General features: G+C 37.8%; 1 protein-coding gene across 6 annotated transcripts in view; it reads right to left on the bottom strand.

Annotated features, from left to right (window-relative positions):
• Positions 1-16,445, bottom strand: part of DCDC1 (doublecortin domain containing 1) — a 443,661-nt gene that overhangs the window by 187,908 nt on the left and 239,308 nt on the right. For all 6 annotated transcript variants that reach the window (XM_072985843.2, XM_078384021.1, XM_072985844.2 and 3 more), the window contains 4 exons: positions 14,888-14,989; positions 11,466-11,632; positions 4,038-4,163; positions 2,715-2,820 (listed from right to left, as the gene is read on the bottom strand). In XM_072985843.2, the coding sequence (XP_072841944.2) occupies positions 2,715-2,820; positions 4,038-4,163; positions 11,466-11,632; positions 14,888-14,989 (501 nt within the window). The remainder of the gene's footprint in view (positions 1-2,714; positions 2,821-4,037; positions 4,164-11,465; positions 11,633-14,887; positions 14,990-16,445) is intronic.

The raw sequence follows: 16,445 nt of genomic DNA, 5'->3' as shown, positions 1-16,445 counted from the left end.
CAGGCATGTGGGATCACCACTGTTGTTGAGACCATAAGATTGAGCAGTTTCTGAGTCATATAAACCACCACAGATGCATTGACCATGAATTTCTTTGTCAAGTCCAAAATCTTGTCTGTCCTGCCTTGAGGTAAATAAGCTCTGTGCTCACAAAGTAAAAACATTAATTTGATTAATTTGGCACAGTTGGCAGCATCTACCTAGTGAATAAGAGCCCATAACTTGTGCTAGACGAGAGGCTGCTATGTACTGTTTCTTCCCATCCTCATAAGTAAAAAAGAACATGTTTCAAGCAGGCAGTGTGTGTGGTGGTGGTGGTGGTGCAATCACAGAGCAATTGGCAACTTTTTGTCCTAAGAGCAGGGGTGTAAAAATTCCAACCAGACTAGAAAGCTGCTCAAGACACCAAGGCAGTGCCACCAAGAAAACTGAACACTGATATGGCATCCTTTTTGAATGTCGTTATGCCAAGGAGTTCAATAAACACCAAACTAGACATGGAAATGTTTATTAAACAAGGGTTTACCTATTTTGCTATAAAAGCAAGGAAAAAGTCTAACTCTCAAAATTTAAAAAGCAGGCACACAGGAGGGAAGCAAAACCATTTCCTTCTCCCTTGCCTCACAGCTGTGTTCTACTTCCTTTGGTACCACATAGTAGAAAGAAGAAAGCAGCACAACAAGGTAAGGTAGTAGGATGTTGCCCACCCCGTCCCATGTCAACATTCTACTGCAGGGCACTGGTACATCATCAAACTTTCTCAATTGTCATTTTAAAAAAGCCTTGGTTTCTTAGTAAAAGCAAAGCTCTCCTTTTATAGCCAAACAGGCAAGCTCACATGTTAAAAAAGCTGTACATGCCTGGTTTGGCAGTGGATATCCCATTTCCCAGGGAGGCACTGCTAGTAGATGTGGGATAGTCTAAGAAATTTACGATAGCTGATCTTCTGAATCACCTCTACCTTGTCTGTTCTCTAGTAGTTGTCCTGCACCCTAACCCTGCTGAAATGTAACACAAATGGATAATATATGATGCCGTTGCAGCACAGTGTTTCAAAGGACAATACTATGAACATAGGTGAAATTTCTGTACTGGAACCTAATGCTAGAAGCATTAAAAACATACACTGCTTTCATACATGATATATAAATAACCTAGTATACAATATTGTACAGTATAGTTCAAATTAAAAATTCCCTGTGTTTCTTTTCAGAAACTGAATGAACAGAAAAATTCCAGCGTCTACAAGGATATTGCTTCCAACAATGTCTTTATCAGAACAAAATACCACCAATCTGCTTTAGGTCACTGATACATGGTTTAGCTTTCTCAATAGTGATAAAAGAGCAACAGGCTATAATTGTTTGTGTTATCTCTATTGCCAGATTTATGAATGTGGATTATATGTCACAAATTGTACCCTGCTGGAAAGCTTTTGTCTGTCAATAAAAGATTAAAAACAACAGTCAGGGGTGAACATGACTACCTGTACCCTAGGACAATCTTAACGTGTGAGTAACCAAACCATAAGACCTTTGTCTTTCTAGCGTATAATCCTCTTAGTGTCTTGTACATCTCAGTGAACTTTAATGTGTGTGTGTGTGTGCGTGCGTGTGCGCGCGCACCTGTGTGCCTTGAATTTAGCTTTCAAAAATTTTCTTGATATCTTCAAAAGAAACATTTAAAATATCAAATATCAAACTATCAAATTTCTATGCAAAGAAAAGAGTTTATATCTAGATATGCAATTGATGCATCTTTTGAAGATATTTTTAGATTTGAAAGCTTGACTGTCTCTTGCTACATTTTTATCCTGCACTAAATTAGTACTAATTATTTTTTTCCTCTCTCATTATGATCAAAACAGAATTCTATATTGAAATGTCACTTTTCTGGGTAGATAACTATCCTGAAAAATCAAATAAATGCTCAATTCACATAGCTACTAAATAGCGGTGGTTGGTTTAAAAGCAAATACTGTTTAAATACAATTACACAGTAAATTTCACTTGTAGGCATCAAGTGATATCATATACTTGAAGAGGAGATACTAGTGGAACCTCATTACCAATTATCCCATCACTGTTTATCTCTTTAAACAAGTATTTTGTACTTGGTCTTTGTGATAGTGCAGGTTGCAATAGCAGTGAGAGATCCACTTTCCTGACCCCCAAAAAATGTATTTTGCATTCTGTTTTCCTTCTATTGACATGAAACGGCACCATCTGTGATGGCCTGAGAACTGTAGAGATTTTAGGAGGAATTACACATGCAGTTCAATATCATACATTATTGCATTAGATTCTTTCCAGGCAACGATCACTATTTGTGTTTCCAAAAGTATATTGTTAATACAAAGTTTCCTCTACCCCCAGTTCCTATGGTCCCTTTTGGTCCTGCAAAACCTTTTGATCCTGCAAAAAACTTTGGGATAATGGGATGTGGAATTTTCAAAATCTGGAAATCACCACTGTTAAGACACAAATTCTTCTACCTGCCTTTAAACACTGAGAGATAATGGTAGAAGCAGAGAGTGTGAATACTCATGTTAATAGAGATAACTATCCAATCTGCACTGAACTATTTTACATAATATGCAAATTTCATTAGTTTTTAAAATTGCTATATTCTATTAGTGGTTACAAATCTCTTTTTAAAAAGATTTCCTGGAGGACAGAAATATTTCCTTTCCTCAGATTTCACTCAGTGCTCACCTTATATTGTATAAAATGGCTATCTAGCTCCACAGTTTCCAATATTTGATGTTCCTGATGATTTGTAAATTCAAAATTCCGTGGAAATCCACCACAAGGTTCCCAGCTGAAAATAATCATTAAAAAGTGATAGTTATTTGAGAATTGCTCTATTGTTTCTTCTTTAACATATTATAAAATCTACCAAACATTTTGCTGTCAATACCTCTTGCAGGAATGCTGAAACCGAAGCCTGACCACAAAGGCCCAAGGGCCTAAATCCAGCTACTAGTTTCAGCTAGGGTAGACCCATTTAACCAGCTATGAACAATTAAGTCAACAACTGTGCAAGTCCTGCTGACTCTATAGGTCAACTCTAGTTTGGATTTGGAAATGGATTTATGAAATGGATTTATTTCTCTGAATTCCACCTGAATTTCCACTCATATTACAATCCTCCTATGCCTTATCTATTCTGGATGGTTCTTTGGAGTTCAAGAATAGATGGGGACACAGGAGACTCAGGGGGGAACTGGAAGGAATGTCCATCTTGTGAGGTGAACTCTGTGTTTCTCTGGCTCCAGCAATTGCCTGGGATAAATTAGGGGCAAAGTATGCAGATTTTTTCCCTTACTTACCCAATTGAAGAATAGTAAGCAAGAGTGTAGTGCTGACTTTAAAATAACTGCAGTTCTGTTAAACATTTGTTGCATAGGACAGGGGTCCTACTGAAGAGAAGATGTTTTAATTGTAGCAGACTATGTGTGTAAAACAAGTATTTGGATCCAAGCTCATGTAAGTGTAATTATGCACAATTTGTTGCAAGTTACATGATGTTTTGGGCAGTTACTCATTTAGTTGTTTCAAATTGCTGCTTCAACTGAATTAAGATAAATATTAAAATTTTAAATCAATTTATTTAAAATAAATTTAATTTGATTTTCAATCAATATCAAAATCACTATCAATTCATCTAAAATTAGTATCAAAACAGAATTCACAGGACCTTGCTTCCAGCTTACTGGGTGTACGGCCCACAGCTTTAGTGTTAGAAACGTATTGTTCCATATTCAAATTAGTCACAAAATATCAGCAGGAGAGTGCCATAGTCTCATGTCTAAAGCATTTATATTTTTATTTGAAGATCTGCTGAATTTATTTTTCTAGTCACATGAAGTTGGCATCTGTTTCTATGGTACATAGCAAGCCATTGTCACTATTTCCATGTCATATTTACAACAAAAGTTGCAAACTATCTCAACATTTTAATCTTGTTTTCCCATTCCCTCATCTTATTTCTTGTGGATCAAAAAGCCCCCTCAAATAAAAAAATAGATAATGTACTTGTCGCGTCCAGGCAGCAATTCAACAGTGGGATCCAGAAGTGTTTTATAAATAACTGTGATGCCATTCTTTTCAGCTGCTGTCACTCTGTCAAAGGTCAAGCTCAGAACAGGATTTAAAGGAGACCTGAAAAATGGAAACATCATCAAAGATGACCTCTGGGGGGAGAGGAGAAGAAATCAAACAGCTGCAAACGCAGTAATTACATGAATATAAAACACAGCTTGTAAGAGCTGAAGTTGTTAAGAATGAATTCAGCAACAAGACATTGAAGTTTCTGGTTTTCCATTTCATGTTTAAAAATACAGTGATCTAGGAGCTAGCACCTTTCTGAAGTTCAGGTGCTTTCACTTTGGGAATTCATTGTCACCACAGCAAGTGTGTTATCTTTATGGACATCAAGGAAATTGAATTATTGCTGAACTAGTAGCTCATCTCCAGGCTGAAACAACTGTTGAAAACAAAATAAAAGGCAAAATAGAACTATAACCAGGTTCTTGGTGATCTACAAAAGATCAAATATAACAATAAGTTAATTAAGATCAACTTAAGGGGGTGCTGATAAGTATTGAGCTTTCCCCAGAAAAAATTGAGCTAGGAAGCTATAAATTGCAGGGTGTGTTGGCCAATCTGTCTGTATTCAATGGTGCAATACAGTAATCAACTGCCGTATATACTCGAGTATAAGCTGAACCGAATAGAAGACGAGGCACCCAGATTTATCACAAAAAACTGGAAAAACTTATTGACTCGAGTATAAGCCAAGGGTGGAAAATGCAGCAGCTACTGTTACATTTCAAAAATAAAAATAGATACCAATAAAATTACATTAACTGAGCCATCAATAGGTTACATGTTTTTGAAGATACTACCCTTCTGAGCATGAACTAAAATGCCATCCAACAAACAAGGACAGAGCAAAATGAGGCAACAAAAGATGAAAACTAACTTGCCACCAAAGCCAAGCCAAGCCAGAAAGGTGGTGGTGGTGGTGGTGGTGGTGCAGCAACAACAGAGGAAAAACTGAAGTACCCCTGAATCCAAGCAAAACTGGGGAGGGGGGAACGGCAACAGACGGTGAACTAAAACGGCGCCAAAACCAAGTAATGCCAGAAAGGAGGGGAGTCGGAAATGGCAGCAAATGGAGAGAAATAAGAAATCGCACAAACAAAGCCAATCCACCTGTAGGGAAACGGAAATAAGTAAACCGCAATCACCCCAACCAGTCTGTATAATCTTATTATTTTTAGTGTAAATTGCTACAACACTACTGTTTCCTCTTTTTATTTTTTTGTTTTTTAAAAAACCCTCTCATGCCTAGGCACAGCAACGGGAATACCCGCGCCACCAGTTTCCCCTGCGCTCGGGACTCTAACAACTCAAGTTAACAAAAAATATATAAGAAATACAACAATTACTTAAACAGTTGATAAATATAAATGTAGGAAAGGAAAACAATTAGACTCAGCCCAGGGAGGGAGCCATTCCTGCCTTTCCGTCCTAGAAGCTCGATCACCCTTCAACCCAGCCGGAAATCACAGCCATGCAGCCACTCTCCTTCTTGCTCAAATGCCTGAAAAGAAGAGGGCGGTCCTAGAGGGGCAAGTGCCTTGAGTAACCTGTAATTTTGACACTGACTCAAGTATAAGCTGAGGGGGTGCTTTTTCAGCAAAAAAAAAAAAAAAAGTGCTGAAAAACTTGGTTTATACTTGCGTATATATAGTACAGTGATGCCCCACTAGACGCTTACCCCGCTAAATGATGAAATCGCTTGACAATGACTTTTTGCGATCGCAAAACGATGTTTCCAATGGGCGATTTTTGCTCCACGATGATTTGGTCTGTGCTTCGCAGACCGTTTATTCACAAGACGACGATCTTTACAGCTGATCATCGGCTCGCAAAATGGCTTCCCGCTGTTTTCCAGACCCATGCTTTGGAAGGCAGCAATCGCAAAATGGCTGCCCTATGGAGTTCTGCTGGTGTACTACCTCCAACAGGGTTCCACCACCAATGCAAAATATTACTGTGCTTTTTTGATGAAGTTGAGGCAAAACATCTAGGGAAAATGTTGAGAAAAGCTCCCCAAATGTGTCATCCTGTTGCATGCCAATACCTCCTCACATACTGCAGGTGAAACAATGGCAAAACTGACATCCTTAGGCTTTCAAGTGATGCCCCATCCACCCTATTCTCGCAATCTGGCTCCCTCTGACTATTATCTGTTCCCCAAACTTAAAAAACACCTAAAGGGACAATGATTTGGGAGTGTTCTGGAGGCAACTAATGCTGCAAATGAGTGGTTACACCAGCAGTAGGAAGAATTTTATTTGCAGGCACTTAAAAAGCTGCAGGACAGATGTCGCAAGTGCATTGACCTCCTGGGGGAATATGTAGAATAGTGTGGCAGTTACAGCTTCCTAGCTCATATTTTTCTGGGAAATACTCAGTACTTATCAGCGCCCCCTCGTAGAGTCATGTTCATACCGCTGAAAACTGAAAAAAATACTCCTCTCAGCAGCAACAAGGTAAGATAGGAGAACTTAGTGCCAACACTTCTGCAGCACTGCAGATCCTGTCTGCCTATCCCCAGTTGCACCTGGTACATACCATGGTTGGTGGGGCATAAGGCACAATAATGTTTTGCAGCATCTCTCTTTCTCCATGAGCAAGAAGAAAAATGAGGACATGCTTAATTCCTGTCTACATGTATGCCTCAAACAGTGACCAAAAGATTGCCCTCGGGATAAAATTAACATCCAACTGATTTCATTATTTTTGATCTGGTGACAGGGAGTAATTGTGATTGCCAGAACTATGGGATGGGAGACCTCTGTGGAAAAGCATTTTGGCCGGCATCTGAATAGATTGGCAACTGAGTCCATGAGAGCAAAGAGACTGTTTGCAGACACACATGAGAAATCACATTTAGGAGCAGTTATATTTTGACTCTAGTTGTCTCCTTTAAACCGCCTCCAGCACAAACTGGGCCTGAGGATTAAGCTAACTGGGAGTAGCTTGAAGTTGGGCAGTGCTCCACTTGCTCTAATGACCAGCCTCAACGGCCTATCTCACTCTGTCAACCCGGCAAGCACAGGCAAGTTGTGCACAGAGGAGATTAAATAGATCAGAACAGATTCACTGTGGTTCTGACTTGAAATGCCCCACTCAAGACAAATTGCAGTGGAATCTCTTTCTGCCTTGTAAAATACAACAGGTCAAAGCAAGTATTATTGAGCTGGACAGTTTAAAAGAAATCCTGCAAATTAGAAAGTACTGTTTGTCTGCAACTGGCATTCCTTACTATTAACTATGGTGGTTAGGACTGATGGGTTTTGCAATCTACCAGCACAAGGGATAGGATAAATTAATGCAAGTTAAGCTCATCCTGGGCTACTTAGTCATGATGACTATGTATCACCTGCAAAATCAGGGGCAGTATATCAGCATATCAATTGCTGGACAATAGGAGACAGAAGGTGGAGATTGAACTGATTTCCTGATGGTAGGCTCCCTACAGCTCACTGACTGGCCACTATGTGAAAAGAACACTCTGCTAGATCAGCCTTTGATTGGCTCCAGCATGCTTTTTCTTAAGTCCCTAATATCTAGAACACTCGTTCTTAACCTTGGGTTACTCGGGAGTTTTGGACTGCAACTCCCAGAAGCCTTCACCACCAACTGTGCTGACTGGGGTTTCTGGGAGATGCAGTTCAAAAGCATCTGAGTAACAAAGGTTAAGAACCACTGATCTAGAACAGTGGTTCTTAACCTTTGTTACTCATATGCTTTTGAACTGCAACTCCCAGAAACCCCAGTCAGGACAGCTGGTGGTGAAGGCTTCTGGGAGTTGCAGTCCAAAACTCCTGAGTAACCCAAGGTTAAGAACCAGTGATCTAGAAGACCTTATAAGAGTAATTCTCCTATAGGAATAATATTACCATTGGGATAATTTAAAAATGTGAAAATCTTTGCTGGGGAAAAAGAGAGCACACTTATTGTAATCTATGTAACAGTTGCTAGCAAACAGATATGTAAAGAAAGCTGTGCCCAGAAATCAAGGCTAGAACACAGCTTCAAATATACATGTAACAGCCCTTATATAGCAGTGTTCAAATAACAGAGGTTCTCTTTTAATAGTGTGTAATCACATCATAAAATGGAATGAGGTGAACACAATCTTGAAATGGAATGGGATGAACAGTCAGCAGACACCCAAATTAGCTTTTACAGGCAATACACCAATCTGAGGTGGCTTTGCATGAATTTCAGGTGTAAATATTGCCTAACCCAATTATTTTCAACCTGTTTTTCATGAGATCATACCTAATAAAGATAAATGGAAATCCTGAAAGCTTATACATTTTTGTGTCTTTTGGTTGGCCTAATAAAGATATTTTACTAATACATATTTTAGAATAGGGTTATGTTCATTTCTCCTTATAATTGCTTTTTTATTTTGATAAAACTTGAATGAAAATATAGATTCAAAATAAAAATGTTCAGTCATTTTCCTTCCACTTTCAGGCATTCTGTCTTTGATTGTGCTTTGTGTACAGTTACAATATCTTTTTCTGAGCAGCACATTTATTTCTTCTTCTGCCTCTGTGGTTCTTTCATACTGCAATGTCTATAAAATACTAACTCGAAATAAAGCAATAAACCAAGATTAATATTGTTGAGATTAATTTGCAAAGCGGCTTCAGAGGACAGCTTTAAGTTCATGTTGGTTAAAACGGCTTGGAATAAGTTATCATTTCAACTGCAGGTATGTTCAGGAGATTACTTGTTCACTAGGACATTTCCAAAAAGGAGGTCTGTTCTCACAAGGAAAACAGAGTGACAGACACTCTTCCTAAGAATAAGTGTTGTTCTAAATCTGTGTTTAAATGTGAAGCATATAACTACACACAAACACTTTTCTAATCTACATCTTAAAGCACTTTAAACATGATAAAGGACATAGCAACTCAAACCCAGTAATCATTGCTTATTGAAATTTTAAATGCTTAATCATGTATGGTTATTTTAAGAGACCCAACAAAGGAAACTGACATTGACAATGTTCCACAAATTAGCCCTTTCCTACTTTTCACAAAAATATGCAGATTGCCAGTTTCAACAATGAGCTAGATTCCAGACCAAAAAGGACAAAACTGCTCAATCACAAACCTTATTATGGTTTTGTACTAGGATAAATGAAAATAAATTCACTAATAAAGTAATTTCTCTCTTCCTATTTCTCTTTCTCCCTCTCTCTCTCTACGAATGCAGGTGTTGTTCTAAATAATACATCAGAAGGTTACATTCATTTTGTTCTGTTAGGATATGAGGTATACCTAAGCTTACTACTCTCCAATTCTTTTATCATGGCTATATGAAGTTACACACAGTTTATTGAGTATGTGCCCACCAAAATGTCAAACAGAAAAATGCCACTGGCCATCCCAAAAAAACAGGAAATACTGTATTAAACCAGTTTATTTCTTATAAGATGTAATGCTAGAAAGTAGTTTGAAAATAATAAAAGTAATACAAACTATTTTAAAAATGAGATGGAAACAAACTTCTTTAAAAAAAATGAGTTAATGACTTTTTTTCATGTCAGAGATTTACTTTGCAATATAAAAAGTGACATTTTGGATCCCAGTCTTTTGACAGGGCACAGTAATGATATTTCTTAACTAAAATGATCTGATAACAGTACAGTAATAATATACTACAACTGAACTGGAAATAAAAGAACACAAAAACACAAAGGATACATTTTAAAGAGAATAAAGTATAATCCATAATACACTCCAAACACAAGCAGTTTTCTTGGTTGGCACAACCACTCTCAAAATAATAATGGAAGACACATCCTTTGAGAACAGCTTTCATTTTGCGAACAACCACAAACGCAAAGTATACAGCTATGAATCTAGCCACAACACAATTCTGTTGCCAGAAAGGAGGCTTTGAAAAATGAATCCCTAGCAAGACTTCTGTGAAATATATGAACAAAAGCACACCCTAAATCTTGTTCTCAGAATATTACACTGCAAGAAATTCCACAGTAGATTTCAAGATTAAATGTCTAATTGCTTGAATTTTAAAACATATGACTCCTTAGATTTTAAATGCAATATGAAAGATTACCACACTTCTACTTTTCATGTTACTCATGAAAATATACTTCTAGGTTTTGACTGTGAATAAGGCTACATTTCTCTGCACCCTTACTTGGGTATAATCGTCAATGAAAAGAATGGGACTTAAGAAATAGGCATAGGATTGTGCTGCATTATAGTAAGTAAAACAAATCAATGAGCAATTACACTCTGATCCTACACATTTCTGCAAATGTATATAAAATGTCTGGTATTTTTACCATCAAAATGTTAATGAAACATTTAAAGAACATAAGCCTAGGTAACATTTCATCTAGTCTTTCAGTCTAGAAAATGAGAGACTAGCATTAAAAATATGAAACAATTTTTGCACTGAAGAGTGGAGTTATATATTAATAACATAAACAAAACATAATTACAAAATAGCAAAACTATAAGTGTAGGAACATTGCTGAATTGCAAATTAACAAATAAATGCAAACATATCTTGCAAATACATCTATATTATAAATGTGAAGAAGTAGGTTTTATTGATACCTGTGCAGGCTTTCATGGATAGAGGTGCTAATTCTTTTAATAATTCACATCAGTTATACTACACTACCCTAAAAGTAACTCTGAAATTTATCTTTCCCCCCTTGTCAGTTATAGTAATAATTGCATGTAATGCTTCAGACACACACTACCCAGGTTTCCAGAAATGCTGCAAATAAATTAACCTAAATACTTGCATAGCCTAAATACTTGCTATTTTTAACTTGAGATGATCAGAGTTTACAAGTTTTACCAGTTTATTTATTTTTCTTTCTACCAGCACTGGTGCTTAAAAGGTTAAGACTTTATATTTGAAAACACAGAGGGACAGTACGGAATCATGTTGTCTACAGCTTCATAAATCTTGCTTAAGATCCTTTTCAATTACCATCCATTTCTCCTTTAAAAAGGGACCAAAAAAAATAGAGGAGTGGAAGCAGGTCAGGGCAGTCCGTGACAATGACAGTGTGATGGGCTTGGACCTCCTGTGGTGTTTCCATCTGCTATCATTAAGGTGACTATTCAGACATGAAAAAATCTCTCTTGCTGTGCTGACAGGCAGACATCAAGAACTATGACAAGGCATTAAGACAGTAAGTCAGAGACAGAGATGTCATATTCCACAAACAGTACTGCCTCAAACAAGGCCTCTGAAATTTTGTCGGAATTTACCATAAAAATAAAAGGGGTTTTACCTGGAGGTTATCAAACTTCCACTGTACAGCAGTTTGACAACAGCAAGATTGCTGACAGTCATCGAGCTAAAACACTTTGCTCCTACCTGTAATCTTCACCATAAGAAACCCAAATCTTTTGCTCATTCTGCAATAAAAATGGATTTTTAATTTCTTTCCCAGTCTCATCAAAAAGCTGAGTGGGGAAGCGACTCAGACCCGATGGTCTGAAATCTGCCAAACTCTGGAGTCTTTGGTGAATTATATGCTGTACCTGGCAGTGGAAGACACAAAAAGAAAGAAAGAAAGAAAGAAAGAAAGAAAGAAAGAAAGAAAGAAAGAAAGAAAGAAAGAAAGAAAGAAAGAAAGAAAGAAAGAAAAGAAAAGAAAAGAAAAGAAAAGAAAAGAAAAGAAAAAAGAAAGAGATGGGAACATCTGTAATAAATTGTTTGTACTCCATAACCAGTGATGTCCAAACAAACGATAATTAAATTCATATAGAATGTTAAAAGAAGTGTGAAATGACTGCAATGTTTATCTCAGTGTAAAGTAACAAAATGAGCACAGGCTTTTAACCAGCAGGGGGTGCAACAGGATTATGGTTGAGCTCTGACCCTTTGGCACACAGACTGAAAGCAGATGTGACAGTTGTACAGAACAAGCAGTTAGCTTCTACATACTGTAACAGCTCTCTTGATAAAGGTTATGTTTTCCCAGTCCACATTTGGAGCTACATTTTGTTAGTGTTTTTACTGAGCTTGTTGAGGCTTGACAAGGGCTGTGTTTCCCTCCATCCTTCTGCCAAGCCATAGGTGATCAATAACTGAACAAGAATAAGACAAGACTCATTTAACAATTTCAGCCCCGTAAGAATATATTACAGGGGCATGGCAGAAACTGTTCAAAACCCCTTACCACCCCAAGCAGTTATATTTAGAAGGCAATTTAACTACCAAGGGGATAGCTCTCAACCCAACCTAATTTCATTGGATCTGTAGAGTTTTTCCCAATTTTCATTCCCCTTTTAATAAGTCACAGGGATCTGTTACAGAGCAATTGCTCCCACACCACAGTTGCTCCCATACCACATATTCTGTGGTCAATTTGCCATTTCAAGGTATTGTAATAATGGCTCTAACTAGAGTCACTTCTACACACTCCCCTATTTGTCACCGTTCTCTGACTACAAAAGTTCTTTCCAGCAGATTGATTCATACTCTCTTCTCCTTTGCCAGCTTCTACAACTGAGCATATCACACAGCCTCATATAAATGACTGTATTGTGACAGTATTTTTAATACTGGCAGTACCTCCTCAGTATTACTAGCTCCTGGTGGGACCATACACAAAAGAAAAAACTACAGTAAAATAATCTGCTCTTCTCACTAAGAAACCCATTGAAGTGGAAGTGTTTCGATAATCAAAAGTGTTCACTGCAGTCAGGAAAAAAGTCACAATATATCTAACAAATGACTGATGATATTACTCTATATCAAGCATTAATACCTTTGAGCAGGTCTGCTCTCAATATCTCATAGTTATCACTTGCAACACACCAGTATTGGTAATCAATCTGTTTGGGTAGAATTCTTCTGATTTCCTCTTACAGAAAAGTAGAAAATATCAGGGAACAGGAAAGTAGCTAAAGTTTGATAAGTGATATCTTCACCTCAAACATGAACATACTAAAAGCTTAGTCATAATTCCTTCAGCTCCATATTAGCATTCTCATAAAATGGGTTACTTAAGGATTACAGCGAATATGCATGTGAAGTGCTTTGAATATTTCAGCTGCACCATCCTATGAGCCCGTTGGGGATTTCAAAGGTGCCACTAAGACAGCAAGAGTGGCTGCACTATTTGGCAATGTGCCAGTTACACAATTTGCTGCTCAACATACATGTTGTCCAGCAGCACAATATTACTTGTACAAGAAAAATCCACAACAGGACACTTTGGTGTTTTTTTTTTTCATTTTTAACACTTTCTTCCTGTCAAATCATCTTGCACATAATATTCATGATTAGTCTACCTCCATTTTGTACTTCTGACATGTCTATGAAGGTAGGTCTGGCTCAGAGATTCGGAATTGCCCAAGGTCACTGAGTCAGTTTCCAGGTTAAGCATGGACTTGGATCTAGAATTTCCATACATAAACCCAGCAGAACTTTCTGTATCACACTGCACACATAATCAGTTTGGAACTGATATGGTAAGATGTACTGCAGTACAATAATGACAATAATGTAGTGGGGAAAATCTTTTGATCTTATGAGGTTTTAATTTTTCCAATACTAAATTCATCCCAATTCTACATTAAATTACTTTTTTCCTACATCGCTGTTAGTGTGCATTTCCTCAAATATACGTAATTTTGTGCACATTTGGCAAATACACATATTTGGTGGTATGTGCCATCAAATTGCCTCCAACTCATGGAGATCCTATGAAGGAGTGATCTCCAAAATGTCCTGTTGTTAACAGCCCTGTTCAGCTCTTGTAAACTCAAGGCATCTCATATTTGGTCTTCCTTTTCCATGATACCTTCAACCTTTCTCAGCATTATTGTCTCATCTAGAGAATCTTGCTTTGTCATGATGTGCCCAAAGTAGGACAGCCTTCATTTCATCACTTTTGCCTCCAGGGGTACACGTATAGCCCCCACTAATTAAAGTAAGTTTGGGTGCACCATTATGATGTCTGTGGGTTTTGTTTGTCAGCTGCATTGCAAGAACGAGCTGGATTTTTAGCATATATACATTACTGAAACAGCGACGTCTACGTTGGCTTGGGCCTGTCGTGAGAATGGCTGATGGTTGGATTCCAAAAGATCTCCTGTATGGAGAATTAGTGCAGGGAAATCGCCCCAGAGGGAGACCACAGTTGCGATACAAGGATATCTGCAAGCAGGATCTGAAGACCTTAGGAATGGACCTCAACAGATGGGAAACCCTGACATCTGAGCGCTCAGCCTGGAGGCATGCGGTGCATCATGGCCTCTCCCAGTTTGAAGAGACCCTTGTCCAGCAGGCCGAGGCAAAGAGGCAGTTACGAAAGCAGCAAAATCAGGGAGCTGGACAGAGGACAGATTGGATTTGTCTTCAGTGTGGAAGAGATTGTCACTCTCGAATTGGCCTCCTCAGCTACACAAGACGCTGTTCCAAGTCCTCCATACAGAGCACGTTACCATAATCTTTTGATACTGAAGGATGCCTGAAGAATGCATTGCAAATTTTTGAAATGTACAGATTTCAACATCAACATGATCTGCATTTATGCTCAGATGGTTAAGTTTTCACTGAAATGTGAACCAAATTAATTTCTCTCCCATATCTTTTTTCTGTGTTTGAGTATAAAGAAGCTGTGAATTCATGCAAGGCAAACTTCTTCAAAAAGAGAATAAATCTTAAAAATGTATAGAGAAACTATGGTATAAGGGCCAAAATATCTCTGCTACTTAATTCAATATATATATTTTTAAAAATTGATAACATACTGTACATTTGAAAAATATAGTCTAAAAACATACCCTTTCCAGCACAGCATTGGATTGACTCCCGCAACTGCTTTCCATCTCCTTCCTACTGATGTAAACAAGAGTCTCGCCAGTGTCTTTCCCATTTTCATACACCTTAAAAACAAACAATAATGAAGTAAATAAAGTATGACATAGTCTAGCGCTAATATCATGGCTCATTTTAAAAATATTCAGTGTTAACATTTTTAGAAATATGGTAAATAAAGGAAAAGATACCTGTATTGGAGGATCAATTGTTCTTCAGGAAACGCAGTTGACAATAGCTAAAAGGCAGCTTTATGTATATTATTTATTAGTAGTATGAGGGGGGAACCCTTCACCCTACAAAAGTTTTTTTTTTAACATTTTTTCACTAGTTACAGCTCTCTCAACAGCTGAAATCCAGTGGTATATTTCAACTAGAGTAGACCTATTGAATCAATGAAACCAACTGAAGAGCTGACCCATCAATTCTTGCTAGTCAGAACTGGATAAAATTTAGAAGGACATTAACCTCCTAGGCTCCCATCTTTCAGGCAAACAGATGTAGCAGGACTGCATGCCATGCCAATAAAATCTGATTTTGTAAAAAAGGGAACATCCTCTGTTTTCAATGCGAAGATTTAATGTCAATCTCTTCCAAGTACCACAGGCTCTCCAAAAGCAATGTTAAAATCCACATACTTGGAAGAGAAAATTAGCAAACGGTGCTAAAAAGTAGATCCCTCCTTCCTTCAATGCACTAGGATCAGAATGTTCTGGTAAAACCATTAGCTGGGGAAGGCTGAGGAAATAGACTAGCTGAAGCATTTTATTATAGTGCTTGTTTTGATATATAAAGCCCTTAACAGCTTGGGCCCTGGATACCTGAAGAACCGCCTCCTTCCATATGAGCCTACCTGGCAGTTAAGATCTAGCCAGGGGGCCCTTTTGAAAGAGCCGTCCCTCAAGGAGGTAAGAGGGATGGCTTGTAGACAAAGGGCCTTTTTGGCAGCTGCCCCCAGACTATGGAACGCCATCCCAATTGAGATTAGTCTGGTGTCGACGCTGATGACATTTCGGTGCCAGGTCAAAACCTTCCTCTTCCAGAAGGCTTTTAATTGAAATAATATCAACTGTGGGTCCTGATGGCAATTTTTAGAGTATCTATTTTAATTGTATTTTAGTTGTTTTATCTTTTTATTGTATTTTAATTGTTGTAAGCCACCCAGAGACCTTTGGGCAGAGTGGATGGAATATAAACAAAACAAAACAAAACAAAACAAAACAAAACAAAACAAACAAACAAACAAACAAACAAACAAACAAATAAATAAATAATCCTGATATGTAAACTATGTTCTGAACAAAAGTCTGCTGTTAGGACATAACAGAGAAACACAATAACAGAGAAACACAATAGTTTCTGGTCAGGGTGCATTTCATCACCCTATCAGTTCAATTCATACGGGGAACATAACATGCAAAATCTTGGATTAACGTTAGTTTAAGAAGGAGCAAGAACTGGTAGAAGAAATGGCTATAATTCTAGATAGGCAAATGAAACCATATTACTGGTAAACAGCAACAA

Source organism: Pogona vitticeps, chromosome 1 (genome assembly GCF_051106095.1).
Source record: "Pogona vitticeps strain Pit_001003342236 chromosome 1, PviZW2.1, whole genome shotgun sequence".
NCBI lineage: Eukaryota > Metazoa > Chordata > Lepidosauria > Squamata > Agamidae > Pogona > Pogona vitticeps.
This window is presented reverse-complemented; position numbering and strand designations above follow the sequence as displayed.